Source organism: Xenopus tropicalis, chromosome 8, assembly GCF_000004195.4.
Source record: "Xenopus tropicalis strain Nigerian chromosome 8, UCB_Xtro_10.0, whole genome shotgun sequence".
Taxonomy (NCBI): Eukaryota; Metazoa; Chordata; class Amphibia; order Anura; family Pipidae; genus Xenopus; species Xenopus tropicalis.
The window spans coordinates 72,455,985-72,471,292 of NC_030684.2; the positions used below are offsets into that span (position 1 = coordinate 72,455,985).

The 15,308-nt window shown below is 41.8% G+C and overlaps 1 protein-coding gene across 2 annotated transcripts in view; it reads right to left on the reverse strand.

Moving 5' to 3' along the window:
• Positions 1-11,175: 11,175 nt before the first annotated feature.
• Positions 11,176-15,308, reverse strand: part of LOC100145508 (hypothetical protein) — an 82,367-nt gene continuing 78,234 nt past the window's right edge. Inside the window, exon 7 of one of the 2 annotated variants that reach the window (NM_001126952.1) lies at positions 11,176-12,095. Coding sequence is in view for 1 of the 2 variants with exons in the window: in XM_031890214.1 (XP_031746074.1) it covers positions 12,082-12,095 (14 nt within the window). In the remaining variant the exon portion in view is untranslated. The remainder of the gene's footprint in view (positions 12,096-15,308) is intronic. The other variant, XM_031890214.1, reaches the window with a different exon arrangement.

Here is a 15,308-nt window from a genome sequence, read left to right on the forward strand (position 1 = left end):
TGGTTAATGCTCTTGGGCAAACTTTTATCTACTATTTATTGCCTATTGCCTTTTATTACATAACCACCATAAAGTTACAAGAGGCGGCCTGCCTCATGGCAAAAATGCCCTGTATTCAGTTTTGACAGAACAATTTGGTTTCTCTTAGGGCTGCTATAGTCATCGCTGTCTGTTCAGATTTCAGCCTTGTGAAACCTGAAAAATAATGTATGATTTCACGTCCCCACCCCCACAAGGCATAAACACGTTCCTATATGTCATGGCCCGACCCTGATACTCTGCATTCCATCCTCTTCTCTGGTTTTTGCCAAGGTAAAAGGTGGCAACCCTACCACCATGGCTACACAATAGCTTGTTTATAGAAAATGTAGTAGTGTTTCTGAAGCAAACACACAATGTTTACCAGAGTAGGGAAATAGTACATTATGTTTGACTCACTTTAAAACACTATTTTATAGTGATATTGTTTATTTTATTGTATCCAGCAAGGGAATAATTAAATGCCTACTGTCATATAAAACAAACATCATATTCTTATTTCAAACTGTAATTCTTCCATTGTTGGGAAAACAAAACCCAATCTGCAGTAAGTAGTGCCCTGTGGTTAATGTTGGAAGGGAATAGAGATGTAGCGAACTGTTCGCCGGCGAACTAATTCGCGCGAACATCGGGTGTTCGCAAGTCCGCAAATTCGCGAACTTTTGGCGATGTTCGCCATTTGGGTTCGCCTTAGCTGGTGCCAAATTTTGACCTCTCACCCCAGAGTCAGCAGATACATGGCAGCCAATCAGGCAGCTCTCCCTCCTGGACCACCCCCCCAACCCTGGACCACTCCCTTCCATATATAAACCGAAGCCCAGCATCCATTTTACATTCTGCCTGTGTGTGTTTGAAGAGATAGTGTAGGGAGAGAAGCTGTGCAGGGATTTGAGGGAGAGTTTAGGTAGCTTTGCTGGGTCTGACTAGTGAATGTGATCTGCTTTCTACTGCTCTGTATTAGCAGCACATAGGGAGAGATTTCTGCAGGGATTTGAGGGAGAGTTTAGGTAGCTTTGCTGAGTCTGACTAGTGATCTACTTTCTACTGCTCTGTATTGGCAGCACATAGGAAGAGATTTTTGCAGGGATTTGAGGGAGAGTTTAGGTAGCTTTGCTGAGTCTGACTAGTGAATGTGATCTGCTTTCTACTGCTCTGTATTAGCAGCACATAGGGAGAGATTTGTGCAGGGATTTGAGGGAGAGTTTAGGTAGCTTTGCTGAGTCTGACTAGTGAATGTGATCTGCTTTCTACTGCTCTGTATTAGCAGCACATAGGGAGAGATTTGTGCAGGGATTTGAGGGAGAGTTTAGGCAGCTTTGCTGAGTCTGACTAGTGAATGTGATCTGCTTTCTACTGCTCTGTATTAGCAGCACATAGGGAGAGAGCTGTGTCCAAGTGTGCAGGGATTTGAGGGAGAGTTTAGGTAGCTATTAGTCTAGCTGTGTTGGGGATGGGGACTGGTGTGCTGCTCCTAGTAGTTCACCACCAGCACCAACCAGAGATCACTTTTGTTTTATTATTATTTTTTTTTCATTTATCTTATTAGATATTAGATATATATATTAGATATAGATATATTAGATATAGATATTTAGATATTTATTAAGACATTCTGTCTAAAAATAACAATAGTAATTCCGTGTCCAGAAACATCACCTGAGTGACGTTTTTCCACCAGCAATACTATATCCACTACTGTATACTTTGCCATTGCAGGCCTTGTTGTTGCCACTGTCTTTTTCAACCAAGTGCCACCTAGCTGTGTGAGCTTTTGCACATTCTGTCTAAAAATAACAATAATAATTCCGTGTCCAGAAACATCACCTGAGTGACGTTTTTCCACCGGCAATACTACATCCACTACTGTATACTTTGCCATTGCAGGCCTTGTTGTTGCCACTGTCTTTTTCAATCAAGTGCCACCTAGCTGTGTGAGCTTTTGCACATTCTGTCTAAAAATAACAATAGTAATTCCGTGTCCAGAAACATCACCTGAGTGACGTTTTTCCACCAGCAATACTATATCCACTACTGTATACTTTGCCATTGCAGGCCTTGTTGTTGCCACTGTCTTTTTCAACCAAGTGCCACCTAGCTGTGTGAGCTTTTGCACATTCTGTCTAAAAATAACAATAGTAATTCCGTGTCCAGAAACATCACCTGAGTGACGTTTTTCCACCGGCAATACTACATCCACTACTGTATACTTTGCCATTGCAGGCCTTGTTGTTGCCACTGTCTTTTTCAACCAAGTGCCACCTAGCTGTGTGAGCTTTTGCACATTCTGTCTAAAAATAACAATAGTAATTCCGTGTCCAGAAACATCACGTGAGTGACGTTTTTCCACCAGCAATACTACATCCACTACTGTATACTTTGCCATTGCAGGCCTTGTTGTTGCCACTGTCTTTTTCAACCAAGTGCCACCTAGCTGTGTGAGCTTTTGCACATTCTGTCTAAATATAACAATAGTAATTCCGTGTCCAGAAACATCACCCAAGTTGTTGTTGTTTTGTAAAAATAAAAAAAATGCCAGGCAAAGGCAGGCCGCCACGCAGAGGCACTAGGGGCCGTGCTGCTATGATATCCTGTGGCCCTAGGAAATTGCCCAGTTTTCCGAAGGCACTTACCCTGAACTCCCAAAATGCTGAAGAGGTAGTTGACTGGCTTACACAGCACACCCCATCCTCTACTGTTTCTAACTTTGCCACAACATCCTCATCCTCCTCTGCTATGGGCACCCCACGTACCACTTCCTCCACCACCGCCGCCCCTTCTTCACTGGAGTCAGAGGAGTTATTTACTCATGAGTTTGTTGAACTGAGTGATGCGCAACCATTATTGCCAGAAGAAGATGAAGGAGATGAGGACGTTACACCAGATATCATAATTCAGGCAGGCAACACAACAGAGATGGACATAAGGTGTGATGAGGTCCCCGCTGCTGCTGTCTTCTGTGAGCTGTCAGAAGAAATTGATGCATCTGAGGAGAATGATGATGAGGAGATTGATATTTTGTGGGTGCCCACAAGAAGAGAGCAAGAGGAGGATAGTTCAGATGGAGAGACGGAGAGTCAGAGAGGCAGGAGGAGAATAAGACTTAGAAGAAGCAGGGACAGCTCCCAGGGAACAGTAGGGCAACAACATGAATCGGCACCTGTGGTCAGCCAGCCAACGCACCCGCCAACTTCTACTGTTACTGCTAGAAAGCCCACATCAAAAGGCTCAGCAGTGTGGCATTTTTTTAATGTGTGTGCCTCTGACAAAAGCGCTGTAATTTGCAATGAGTGCAGTCAGAAACTGAGTCTTGGGAAGCCCAACACCCACTTAGGTACAACTGCTATGCGAAGGCACATGAACGCCAAACACAAAGCACTATGGGAGCCACACCTCAAAGGCAGCAGCCAAACTCTAAGCCACCCTCCTTCTGCTCCAGCATCTTACTGCTCTACCTCTGCTGTCCTTGACCCGTCTCAACCACCCTCCACTCCGCCTTCCACCTTGACCACCAGTTCCTGCTCATCTGTCCCCAGCCAAGTTTCTGTGAGGGCCATGTTTGAGCGTAAGAAACCAATGCCTCCGAGTCATCCCCTTGCCCGGCGTCTGACAGCTGGATTGTCTGCACTCTTAGCCCGCCAGCTTTTACCATACCAGCTGGTGGACTCTGAGGCTTTCCACCAATTTGTAGCAATTGGGACACCGCAGTGGAAGGTACCCAGCCGCAATTTTTTTTCACAGAAGGGAATACCACACCTGTACCAGCATGTGCAGAGCCAAGTCACCGCATCTCTGTCATTTAGTGTTGGGGCAAAGGTCCATATGACTACTGACACATGGTCCTCCAAGCATGGTCAGGGCAGGTATGTCACCTACAATGCCCACTGGGTGAACCTGGTGATGGCTGGGAAGCAGGGAATACGTGGTTCAACAACAGTGGAGTTGGTGTCACCGCCACGGGTTGCATGCGGGTCTGCCACCACCTCTACTCCTCCTTTGCTCTCTAACTCGTCTTCTAAGTCGTCTTCTAACTCGTCTTCTAACTTGGCTTCTTCCTCTGCTTCTTCCTCCTCTGCTGCTGTGTCCTCCTCCACACCTGTGCACCCCCAGCTCCAAATAGGCTATTCGACGTGCCAGGTACGCCGTTGTCATGCTGTCTTGGGCATGACGTGCCTGGAAAGCAGAAACCATACCGGATCTGCACTCCTGTCATCTCTGCACTCACAGGCCGATCGGTGGCTGACCCCACACCAACTGAAAATCGGAAAAGTGGCATGTGACAACGGAAGCAATCTGTTGGCAGCACTGAGACTGGGCAATTTAACACATGTGCCCTGCATGGCACATGTTTTAAATTTGATAGTCCAACGGTTTGTCTCGAAGTACCCAGGATTGCAGGACATTCTCAGGCAGTCCAGGAAGGTGTCTGGCCATTTCAGACGTACCTACACAGCCATGGCATGCCTTGCTGACATTCAGCAGCGGCACAAGTTGCCAGTCAGGCGTTTAATTTGCGACAGCCAGACTCGCTGGAATTCCACGCTAATGATGTTTGAACGTCTGCTGCAACAACAAAGAGCTGTCAATGAATACCTATTTGAACTGGGTGGTAGGACTGGATCTGCAGAGCTGGGGATATTTTTCCCCCGTTACTGGGTGCTTATGCGTGATGCCTGCAGGCTGATGCGCCCTTTTGACGAGGTCACAAATATGGTTAGTCACACCGAAGGCACCATCAGCGAACTAATACCCTTTGCTTTTTTTCTTGAGCGTGCCGTGCGACGAGTGACAGATGACGCTGTAGACCAGCGTGACCAAGAGCATAATTTCTGGGCGGAATCACCAGAACGTTCCCAGGCACCTGCTGCAACTCAGGGACAGGTGTCAGAAGTGGAGTCAGGGGAGGAAGGTGGCTTTGTGGAGGCGGAAGACCAACAGGAGCAGGCTTCCCGGGGGGCTTGTGGTCACCTTTTGGGGAGCCCTGGTCTTGTACGTGGCTGGGGGGAGGAGACCGTGGTGGATGAGGACGTAGTCCTTGATAATGAGGAAGGGGAGATGGATACCTCTGCATCCAACCTTGTGAGAATGGGGTCTTTCATGCTGTCATGCCTGTTGAAGGACCCCCGTATCAAGAGGCTTAAGGAGAAGGACCTGTACTGGGTGGCAACGCTACTAGACCCTCGTTACAAGCATAAAGTGGCAGAAATGTTACCAACGTACCACAAGTCCGAAAGGATGCTGCATTTCCAAACCAGCCTGCAAAACATGTTGTACAATGCTTTTAAGGGTGATGTCACTCCACATTCCAGGGGCAGAGGTGCCGGTAATCCTCCCACGAGCACACCTGCAAGGTCAATGCACTTTAGCCACTCTGTAACATCAGACATGCAAAGTTTTTTCAGTCCAAGGCAGCGCCAGGACCCTTCTGGATCCACCCTCCGAGAACGCCTCGACCGGCAGGTAGCGGACTACCTGGCATTAACTGCAGATATTGACACTCTGAGGAGCGATGAACCCCTGGACTACTGGGTGCGCAGGCTTGATCTGTATCCAGAGCTGTCCCAATTTGCCATAAATCTCTTGTCTTGCCCTGCCTCAAGTGTCCTCTCAGAAAGGACCTTCAGTGCAGCAGGAGGGATTGTAACTGAGAAGAGAACTCGCCTAGGTCACAAAAGTGTTGATTACCTGACCTTTATTAAAATGAATGAGGCATGGATCTCGGAGGGTTACTGCACGCCGGAAGACTTGTTCTGACTGCCCATGCAGCTGTCCTTCTCTGCACGCCGCTTGACACCACACACAGCTGTCCTTTAGCGTCCTCCTCCACCACCGTACAAACTAGGGTGCAAATCCTACTGGCTTAATTTTAAGCCAAACTTTTTGGACAGGTAAATCCTGAATTTTTCTGTCTTCTGTGCTTGGCACCCTATCTTAGTTCTTTGAAAGGGTTTGCCTGGGGCATGGTTGTGATACCATTTATCTAACATAGTTTTTCTGTCTTCTGTGCTTGGCACGCTATCTTCATTTTTTTTAAGGGTTTGCCTGGGGATTGGTTATGATACCATCTATCTTTGATGTTTTTTCTGTCTTCTGTGCTTGGCACGCTATCTTCATTTTTTAAAGGGTTTGCCTGGGGATTGGTTATGATACCATCTATCTTTGATGTTTTTTCTGTCTTCTGTGCTTGGCACGCTATCTTCATTTTTTTAAAGGGTTTGCCTGGGGCATGGTTGTGATACCATTTATCTAACATATTTTTTCTGTCTTCTGTGCTTGGCACGCTATCTTCATTTTTTTAAAGGGTTTGCTTGGGGATTGGTTATGATACCATCTATCTTTGATGTTTTTTCTGTCTTCTGTGCTTGGCACCCTATCTTAGTTCTTTGAAAGGGTTTGCCTGGGGCATGGTTATGATACCATCTATCTAACATATTTTTTCTGTCCTCTGTGCTTCAGTGGCTGCAACAAAAAACCCATAATTTTTCAGGAATGTACACATTCCTGATTTTTCAGGGTTCTGCAACAGCGGCAAAATTGTATCTTTTATGGTCACCACAGGTGATCAAAAAGGTAGGACAAAACTGGGCCCACACTGCAGAATCAGTGTTTTTTGGTTCACGTCACTGTACATTGAATTACCTCTGCCTGACCATGCACGTGCGCACAAGCACGGTGATTGCTAAACACACCACTACAGAAATATTCCCACTGACAGGACGAACGTCCTGGAGGTGACAAGCAACTAGTAAAAACTATTATTCGCTCACTTGACGGTATCATTAAAGCTTTTTGAGTTTTTTTTCGTTGCAGTAAACGCGACGTTTTGTCTTTGCGTGTGAACCGGCCGTAACCTTTACACGACTTGATTGGCATGTAGACGCCGGACTTTTTAAAGCAGTTTATTACATAAGTTTAGGAATGTAGTGTGATTTCTGCCCTTTACAGCACAAAACGCAATGCTGTGTCAACAACGTAATTTTCAGATAAATTTTTGCCCTTGATCCCCCTCCTGCATGCCACTGTCCAGGTCGTGGCACCCTTTAAACAACTTTAAAATCAGTTTTCTGGCCAGAAATGGCTTTTCTAGGTTTTAAAGTTCGCCTTCCCATTGCAGTCTATGGGGTTCGCAAAGTTCGCGAATGTTCGCACTTTTTGTCAAAAGTTCGCGAACGGGTTCGCGAACTTTTTTGGCGAGGTTCGCTACATCTCTAGAAGGGAACTGAGTTTAGAAAGCAGCCCCTGGCATTGTCAGTAACAACAATCTCCAAGCATAGATTCTGAGCTCATTTATTAAATGAAGTCCGAAAATCAAGCCTTAACAGCTAATGGGCAGGTTTCTATAGTTGGTGTCATGTGTTGCTAGGTAAGATACAGGAATGAAGAGTAGAAATCATGTACAATACTGATAATTCTACTGAGGGGATAATGTTAATCCTCAGAATTGTTTCTGGAACATGTAACAGGTCATTTATGACTGCATGTCCTTTATCCAGAGGAGTGATCAGACACAAATCACCATGTTTTTTCCAACAAGACCATCATAGCTGCAGTCAATGGCAGTCATGAATGGCACTCAGTGTGTTAAAGGAACAGTAACACCAAAAAATGAAAGTGTATAAAAACAATTAATATATTATGTACTATTGCCCTGCACTGGTAAAAGTTGTGTGTTTGCTTCATAAACACTACTACAGTTTATATAAATACCCTGCTGTGTAGCCATGGGGGCAGCCATTTAAATTGAAAAAAGGAGAAAAGGCACAGGTTACTAAGCAGATAACAGATAAGTAGCATAGATTCCCATTGTATTCTTCACAGTTATCTGTTATCTTCTTATGTAACCTGTGCCTTTTCTCCTTTTTTCAATTTAAATGGCTGCCCCCATGGCTACATAACAGCTATTTCTATTAACTATAGTAGTCTTTCTGAAGCAAACACGCAACTTTTACCAGTGCAGGGCAACAGTACATTATATTTTAATTATTTTAAAACATTTTTATTTTTTAGTGTTACTGTTCCTTTAAAATGCATGCAATTGGGGTTGTGCATTTTTATGAATTGGATACAAATAGCAGCCAAGATTGAGCAACCCATTAGAAGGCGATTACTGTGTGATTCTTTGGACACAAGTCTACTTCAGTTAAGGAGTTGTCTTTCAGGTTGATTTTTTTATGTCTTTCTCCAAATCAGCTAGAATTTAGGTAGTGGTGATATGACCATAATTCCAACTTCAAGGACAGTATTTTTTAACTGAACTGCTGTGTACATATGAAAATAATTGTCTGACCAAGCATAATCCCCAATTGTACATACATTTCTCTTGAATAAATATATACAGAGAACCATAAAGACACAGCAGTGGATTATGACTTTCCAACTGGAGGCCAGATATAGCCCTCTGAAGAGTTTTTATGGTTCCTTACCTATCCAAGTAGAGCACAGACATATTTAATTAGAAACACAGTTTAAATAATAAGTAAACTTTTGTATAAAAAAATCTTTAAAATGTATCTATTCCCCAGAATAACATGCTTCAGTCTAACCTCTTTCTCAGTACAAAAATTCAATTATCTGCAGCACAGATCCTCCACTTGCTGTACCAGTGTGAAGCTCCACCCCTTTAGTTTCCTGAGGCCGTCCCCTTCTTGGACTGTCTAATTAGTCGAAGAGATATTTACTGAGCATGCCTGAAAAGAGAAGGTCCCAGTGAGAAATTTTGCAAGCTCAAGGCTGTCAGTAATGCAGAGGCAAGCCTGCCTGGGGATGTCTCACATGAGGAGGAGTATAGAGATGCTGAAGACAGAGATTTTATCATGTATCTTTGCAAAGGGGAAGAAGCACTCCAGTCTGTCGGCAATGCCTTTAAATCATTTATTTGCAGAATTTGGCCTCGCCAAATGAGCAGATCTTACCGTGTCTGGCCACCTTTAGTGCAAGATGCATGAAACATGTCAGGTGATGTTTTTAATGGTTTCAATAAATATCTAGTTTTAAACAACATCCTTCTTCAGTATCTTGGACTTGATTTTGTGAATCTTTTTTTAGACCTGGACCAAACTCTGCAGCAGTTATTACACTTGCAACCCTGGTGCTCTGCTCTTACAATGAATGTTAGTGTTTCTGGCACCCCAACTAGATTATTGCTCTATGGATATCTGACTAAACATCTTATTGAGCCACAGACTGGCTTGTTAGAAGTCTATGTGAAATTACAGCATTTGTGAAGTTTTAAAAATAGAAAAATACATCACCATAGGGATCTCTATCCTGTTGGTTAGACAGAGATGTAGCATTTAGACAGTATAGTTTCTCCAGCTCTCCAGTGCTGCACCACAAGTAATTATATATTGAATTATATCTATACATGTATGTATTGAGCTCACCTTCTGTTACTCTACTTCTCTGCTACATTCCATTTCCTTTTCTTGGTCTATTCCAATTTTGTTCTTTCCCTTTTTTCCACTTTATTTTAAAGGACTAGTGTCCCAACTTTATGTTTTAATCCCCCTTCCATGTATTCAACTTATTTTCTCCTCTTGCTTTTTCTCTCAAATACTGCTATACACCTTTCCTCTTCTGCTCTCCCATTCTTTCTTATTTCTTTTTTAGTATCCCACTATTTATCTATTCCTACCCTACTTTATTGCCTTTCCTTGCCTTTATTTTACCCCCTTTCCTTTTTTTCTCCCCTTTGCCAAAACTCTTTCTATTTTCATACCACTGGTTCTCCAATCTTGTGGTTGCCTTTTATTTCTATCTTTCTTTTCTCCTCTCCCTATATGTTCTGTCTTATCTTTTCTGCACCTTTTTCACTTTCTTATTCACACCCACACAGTTGTCTTTCTGTTATCTAAGCGTCTACTCTATCTTCTTACAGTATTATGTCTTTTTACTATTTTATTCTTTTCCTTCCTTCCCCATATTTTCTTTTTGTCCAAATTCCTCTGCCATTTTTTTATTCTGCTCCTGCATTATCGTCCTCCTTTCCATTTTCTTTCTGGACAAACCCCAGCCTATCCTCCTTTTTTGTAGTTGCCTCCAGCTATATGATCAGTCTCTTCTTTATGGCTCTTCCCTTGCCACTCTCTCCTTCTTCCTTACTTCCCCTGGCAGGTCCACAGAAAGCTAATGATCTTCTACCTCACTTCCTCTCCACAGGAATATATCCACAGGAGTACTGTATATTAAGGGATGAAAGGTCAGCAGCTAAAGTTCAGTGCTTGGAAAGGCTGCCTCCATTGCTACCCTTAATATATAGTTATTGTACCTTCCTCTGAAATAACTAGATGTAAAGCAAGAAATATTTGAGCAAAAGTCTAAAATAAGATTTTTTCAACTCAAGTTTTTCAAAACTTTTTGAATTCCATAGATGAGTTATTCTGATTATGTAAAAAGACTATGGGGCCGATTCACTAAAGGTCGATAAAATGAGTGCTATTTATAGCATGCGGTAAAAATTTTATCACTTCTTATTTTTTGTGACTTAATGCTCGATTCACTAAAAGGACACTGAATTAAGAAGCGATGTTCTTGGCGTTATTTATCTCGTGATGACTGATTTTCAAGTGGTATTTTCCGCCGCGTGCTGTATTTTGCGCAAATTATTAGCGCACGTAACCATTACTTTCTGAAAACTACTGTTCTGAAAATTACCATTTCCCTGAAAACTGGAGGATGCATAACTCTAGGGCAAAAAAATCCGACTGCAAACTCCATCTTGTCACCACAGACAATCACCAGCTGCAATTTTGTTTAGCAACGCCTACTCCTGGGAGGCGTTAAGTTTCACAGTAATTAATATTATTTTTATGCGATAATTACCTCAATGCATTAATTACCTCAATATGGTATTTTGCGCATGTGATATGAGTGTTAACACATGCAAAATGACTTTGATGAATTGGTACTTATTTATCGCATGCTTTTTAACGCAGAAAACCATGCGATAAGCGTTATAGACCTTTAGTGAATCGCCCCTATGTGAGCTCATGTATACTTGCCCATGCTGCTCTGCCACACATCTTTCTGCCTGGTGTAAATAGCGTAAATATCTAAAATAAACTAATTAGTGGTGTGTTTGCAAATACAAGGCAAGAATGAAATCTTGTACAGTGGAGTGATAACCAAAGAGTGTAGCAGTTTTTTTAAAGTTAAGCTTTAATATTATTGTTATTATTTGAATGAAAATTGTTCAGAACAATTAAGTCAAAATGACAAATGAGAATTGGATAAATGAGGAAGTATAGGAAGATAAGATATTAGATGGGATTGCACAAGAATGTTGGTAAAAAAGTGGGGTAAAAAACATCAGAAGCAGTGGAAATGAAGAAAGGTAAAGAAAGGGGGTCCAGTAGAGAAGAAAAAGTAAAACATTTGAAAATAACAGACATGCTGCTCTCAGTTCAAATTAAGTTTTATGAAATATCAACTTTAATCTGGAATTAAGAAGTAATATTTGTACCACATAATCATGCTATATAAAAAACAACTGCATACACACAAAAAATACATATTTTCAGTCTGATTTACTAGCAGAAAAGTCAAGAAGTCCAGAACATGAGAGAAAGTATTTAGGCCTGTGGCACAAAAGACTAAATCTGTGCTTTTGTGTCTTTACAGATGGCAGAGAAGCACCTGCTCATAGCTACATGGTCAGTCATTTAGATCAGGTAGAGACTGGATTAAAGGTGGGTTTTGGACATAAGGTCCCGCACCTGCTAGTGACAAGTAGATTCTATTAAACTAAAAGACATGGTGAATGCCCACGATCAGGCCTCTACTCCGTCAGTTTAAAACTAATGTTGCAGAATAAACCCCATGTGCCATAGCCATTAACATTTTAATTTCCTATGTGTGGTTTTATATAGTCTTTGGGCCCTATACATGTTATGAAGAAAGTCCAGCATGGTACAGGGTTGAGTATTAGCAGATCTCAAAAGCAGAGCATAATTCCTTGATTATATCAGTGAGTTGATTGACAGTGTTACATAAAGCACAAAAAGCAGCCCAGCTCTTGATGTTAACAGCATGTCTTCTCCTGGCAGATTAACTCATTAGATCTGAAAAAATAACAAAAAATAGATTTACTTATAATAATAATTTGGCAACTGAAATACACAAATACATTAGTAGAGCATATCTGACCTTATACAGTTTAATGAGAATTTAACTAGACTTACTAATTAATGGGCCAGTAACCTGAATTGTTATATACAGTATGTGCAAAGGTATTAGGAGATTGGATAGAAGGTATTTGACATAAAGCAATGATTACAAAGTATAAATTTTGCCCACAATAACCTATACCAGCAGATGTTTGATTTCAAACAGCCGGCCAGTAAATGCTGCCTACTGAATGGCAGCTATAAGTTACTAGACAAATTTAAGACCAATTATTACATTACCCACTATGTAATTTTTATTATTTCTAACACTTGAGGTGGCCATACACGTTCAGATTTTAGTCTCCATCCAAAGAACATCCAGATATCGATTGTATGTTTAAAAGCAACGAACTAAAACTAACATTCAGATTGAAATTGTAAAGTCCTAAAAATAACAAATCAGAGGATGTTCTGACCATTAATAATTGTTTGACAAAAATCAAACTTGATGTCCCTTAAATACATTGTAGGTCACACAAGGATATCATCAGATACACAATACATGCACAGATTACCTGTTTGACTATCGCCATGTTATAAAAATTATTGGGACGATAACTTGGAGCCCACATCCTGTCACTATTATATCAGCATGTGTAAGTCACACTATTATATCAGTACGTGTATGCCACACTAATATATCAGTATGTGTATGCCACACTAATATATCAGTATGTGTATGCCAGCTTTGGAACTGACTGCAGTGACTCACTGCACTGCCCAACTAGGAGCAGGCAAAAAATGTCATATATAGGCTGCACCACAATACTGGTATAAGGCTCTGTACTTCATACCAGTCATAAGCAGAGCTTATTGCAAACACCTTCTATGCCCTGCTGTTGTACCTGACCCATGTGATGCTCAAGGTATGACCATGACTCTCCCCATTTTGTCAGAAGCCACTCTGGGCTTGCTACATCTGGTCTTTTTGCACACTTTTTGCATGAACTAAGCTACTGGTATCCACAAATACACAATTTCAGTAACATAAACACATCAGCTCTGTTACATTATTTACTGTAAATGCTGTGTTGTTCAGTTTGAAACCAAGAAAGGCTTTCCTTTTCCTTACAACCTGATTAATTTAGCAATTAGTCCCTGACTCTCTTATTTTTTCCTTGCAATCTGGATGAGTCTTGGCAGGCCCAGATTTCTGGCGAGGCCACAAAGGCCCGGGCCTAGGGCGGCACAAACTTAGGGGCAGCATGCCGCTCCGCCGCAGCGCAATTTTTAAACTTTGCTCTCATACAGAGCAATGGGGACCTCTCCCCACTGTTCCATATGGGACTTTTACTGTTCGGGAATGTGCATGCGCGCTCGGTGGCGGGGGTTTCAAGTGTTCGCGCATGCACAGAAGCGGGGTGGGGGACGAAGAATGGGAGCAGCCTCGGGGTGCCCCCATTAGAAATCCCGCGCTGAGTCTTGGGTAATGTTACCAGAAATTTAGGGACACAGTGAAAAACAGTTTACATACAATTTATTAATGATTCAAATCCTTTGGTTTAGAGAACTACCAGGACGCCTACTGGTACTAAAATTACCCAGTATTAATTTAATGAATCTACTAAAAACAAACTAGTCTCTTTACCTTTAAATCCATCAATGTTTAATAAATTACATAAGCTAAAAATGAGTTGGCCATCCAACTCACTGTATATATGCAATATATACATGCACAAAGTTAAAAAAAATTATATACATAGCCCTAAAAAAACCAATAGTAAAAAAAATTACCAATAGCTATCAAAAGTTAAACTCATAAAAAGTTAATAAAGCATTAATTAAAATCAGAGAATAATGTGGATTAAAATTCATAAAAGTTCTCCTTTCAACAAACAGTATATCAAGCAACTACTAGAGCAGGGTTGTGTGCCTAGACAGGGATACAATTCCCACTTGAGAGCAATTAGGAACTTGGTTATGCAGGTAAAGAGTTAGGAATACTGCACTGATGGTATGATTTTTTTTTTTTTACTAACAATGAATTTAGTATGTGCTACTTATTATTATTATTATTAATTGTTAACTTTGTGTGTATTTACTGCTGTTGGTTAAGTATTCATTCTGGGGGTATAGGTTTCCTTCATAAGCATTTATATGGCGCCCCCTATGAACACAAGCGCGCAGTACTAACATTTTCAGCCATCTTGTGTGTGCTCAGTGTCGGAACAAGAGGGCACCAGGCCCCCTGCAAAATAAACCACAGAGGGGTCTGACATGCACAGCACCCAACCCCACTACTGCTGCCTCCTACTTGTACAGTGTAGCCTCCACCAGAAAAATTCCAACCCTCGGTACCACAGAAGTTGGACAGCACTGATATAGGGGATAAATAGGAGGTAAATAGATCCCAATATAAACAGTTTTTGTTACGCTATAATAAGTAAATATTACCTTAAATTAATTTGCTAACAAGTCAGTCAGTTCATTGAGGGTCAGTGGAATTTGCCCTATGTTAAACCCCTTCCCACCTGCCTGCCTCTGCCACACTCTCTGCCTTGTTATTGCTTGATACCAAAGTTACATAATGACTCTATGTAAATAAGTAAGTTTCTAGGCAAGTCATGGCAGTTTTAGCAGAAGTGACAAAAACTGCATAACTATTTGCGACATGTCAGCACCCTCTGTTTGGAAAACGATTTACTGGGGACAACAGACCCCCTTTACACATACAGAGGCAGTGGAACATTAGAGTTAGGTTGAGTAAATGCATTGCCACATTCATTTATAATGCCCCCACCTAGAACCAGGGCAAATGGGGCATCTGCTCAATGGCCACTGATTTGAAGGCCTACTATGCCACTATATCTTAATTTTTTTTCACTCCCTTCCTCTTAGTGCTACCCCTGATGCTGCCGCTGCCCTCTTCACCCACCTCTGTGCTCCATGCTTTTTGGAAAGAGATCCAAGATGACTGTGCATTTCACCGTGGAACACACAGCCATCTTAGATTGTTTCACAGGTGTTTAAACCAGGCAGTATTAATGTGACTGCTCTGGAATTAATGGAGTGCTTATTGGCTTATTTTTTTTTAGTGATCTTACTGGCATGTCTGAAGTTAATGGTGTGCTTATTGTCCATTTGCCAGTGATCTTACTGGTTTGTCTG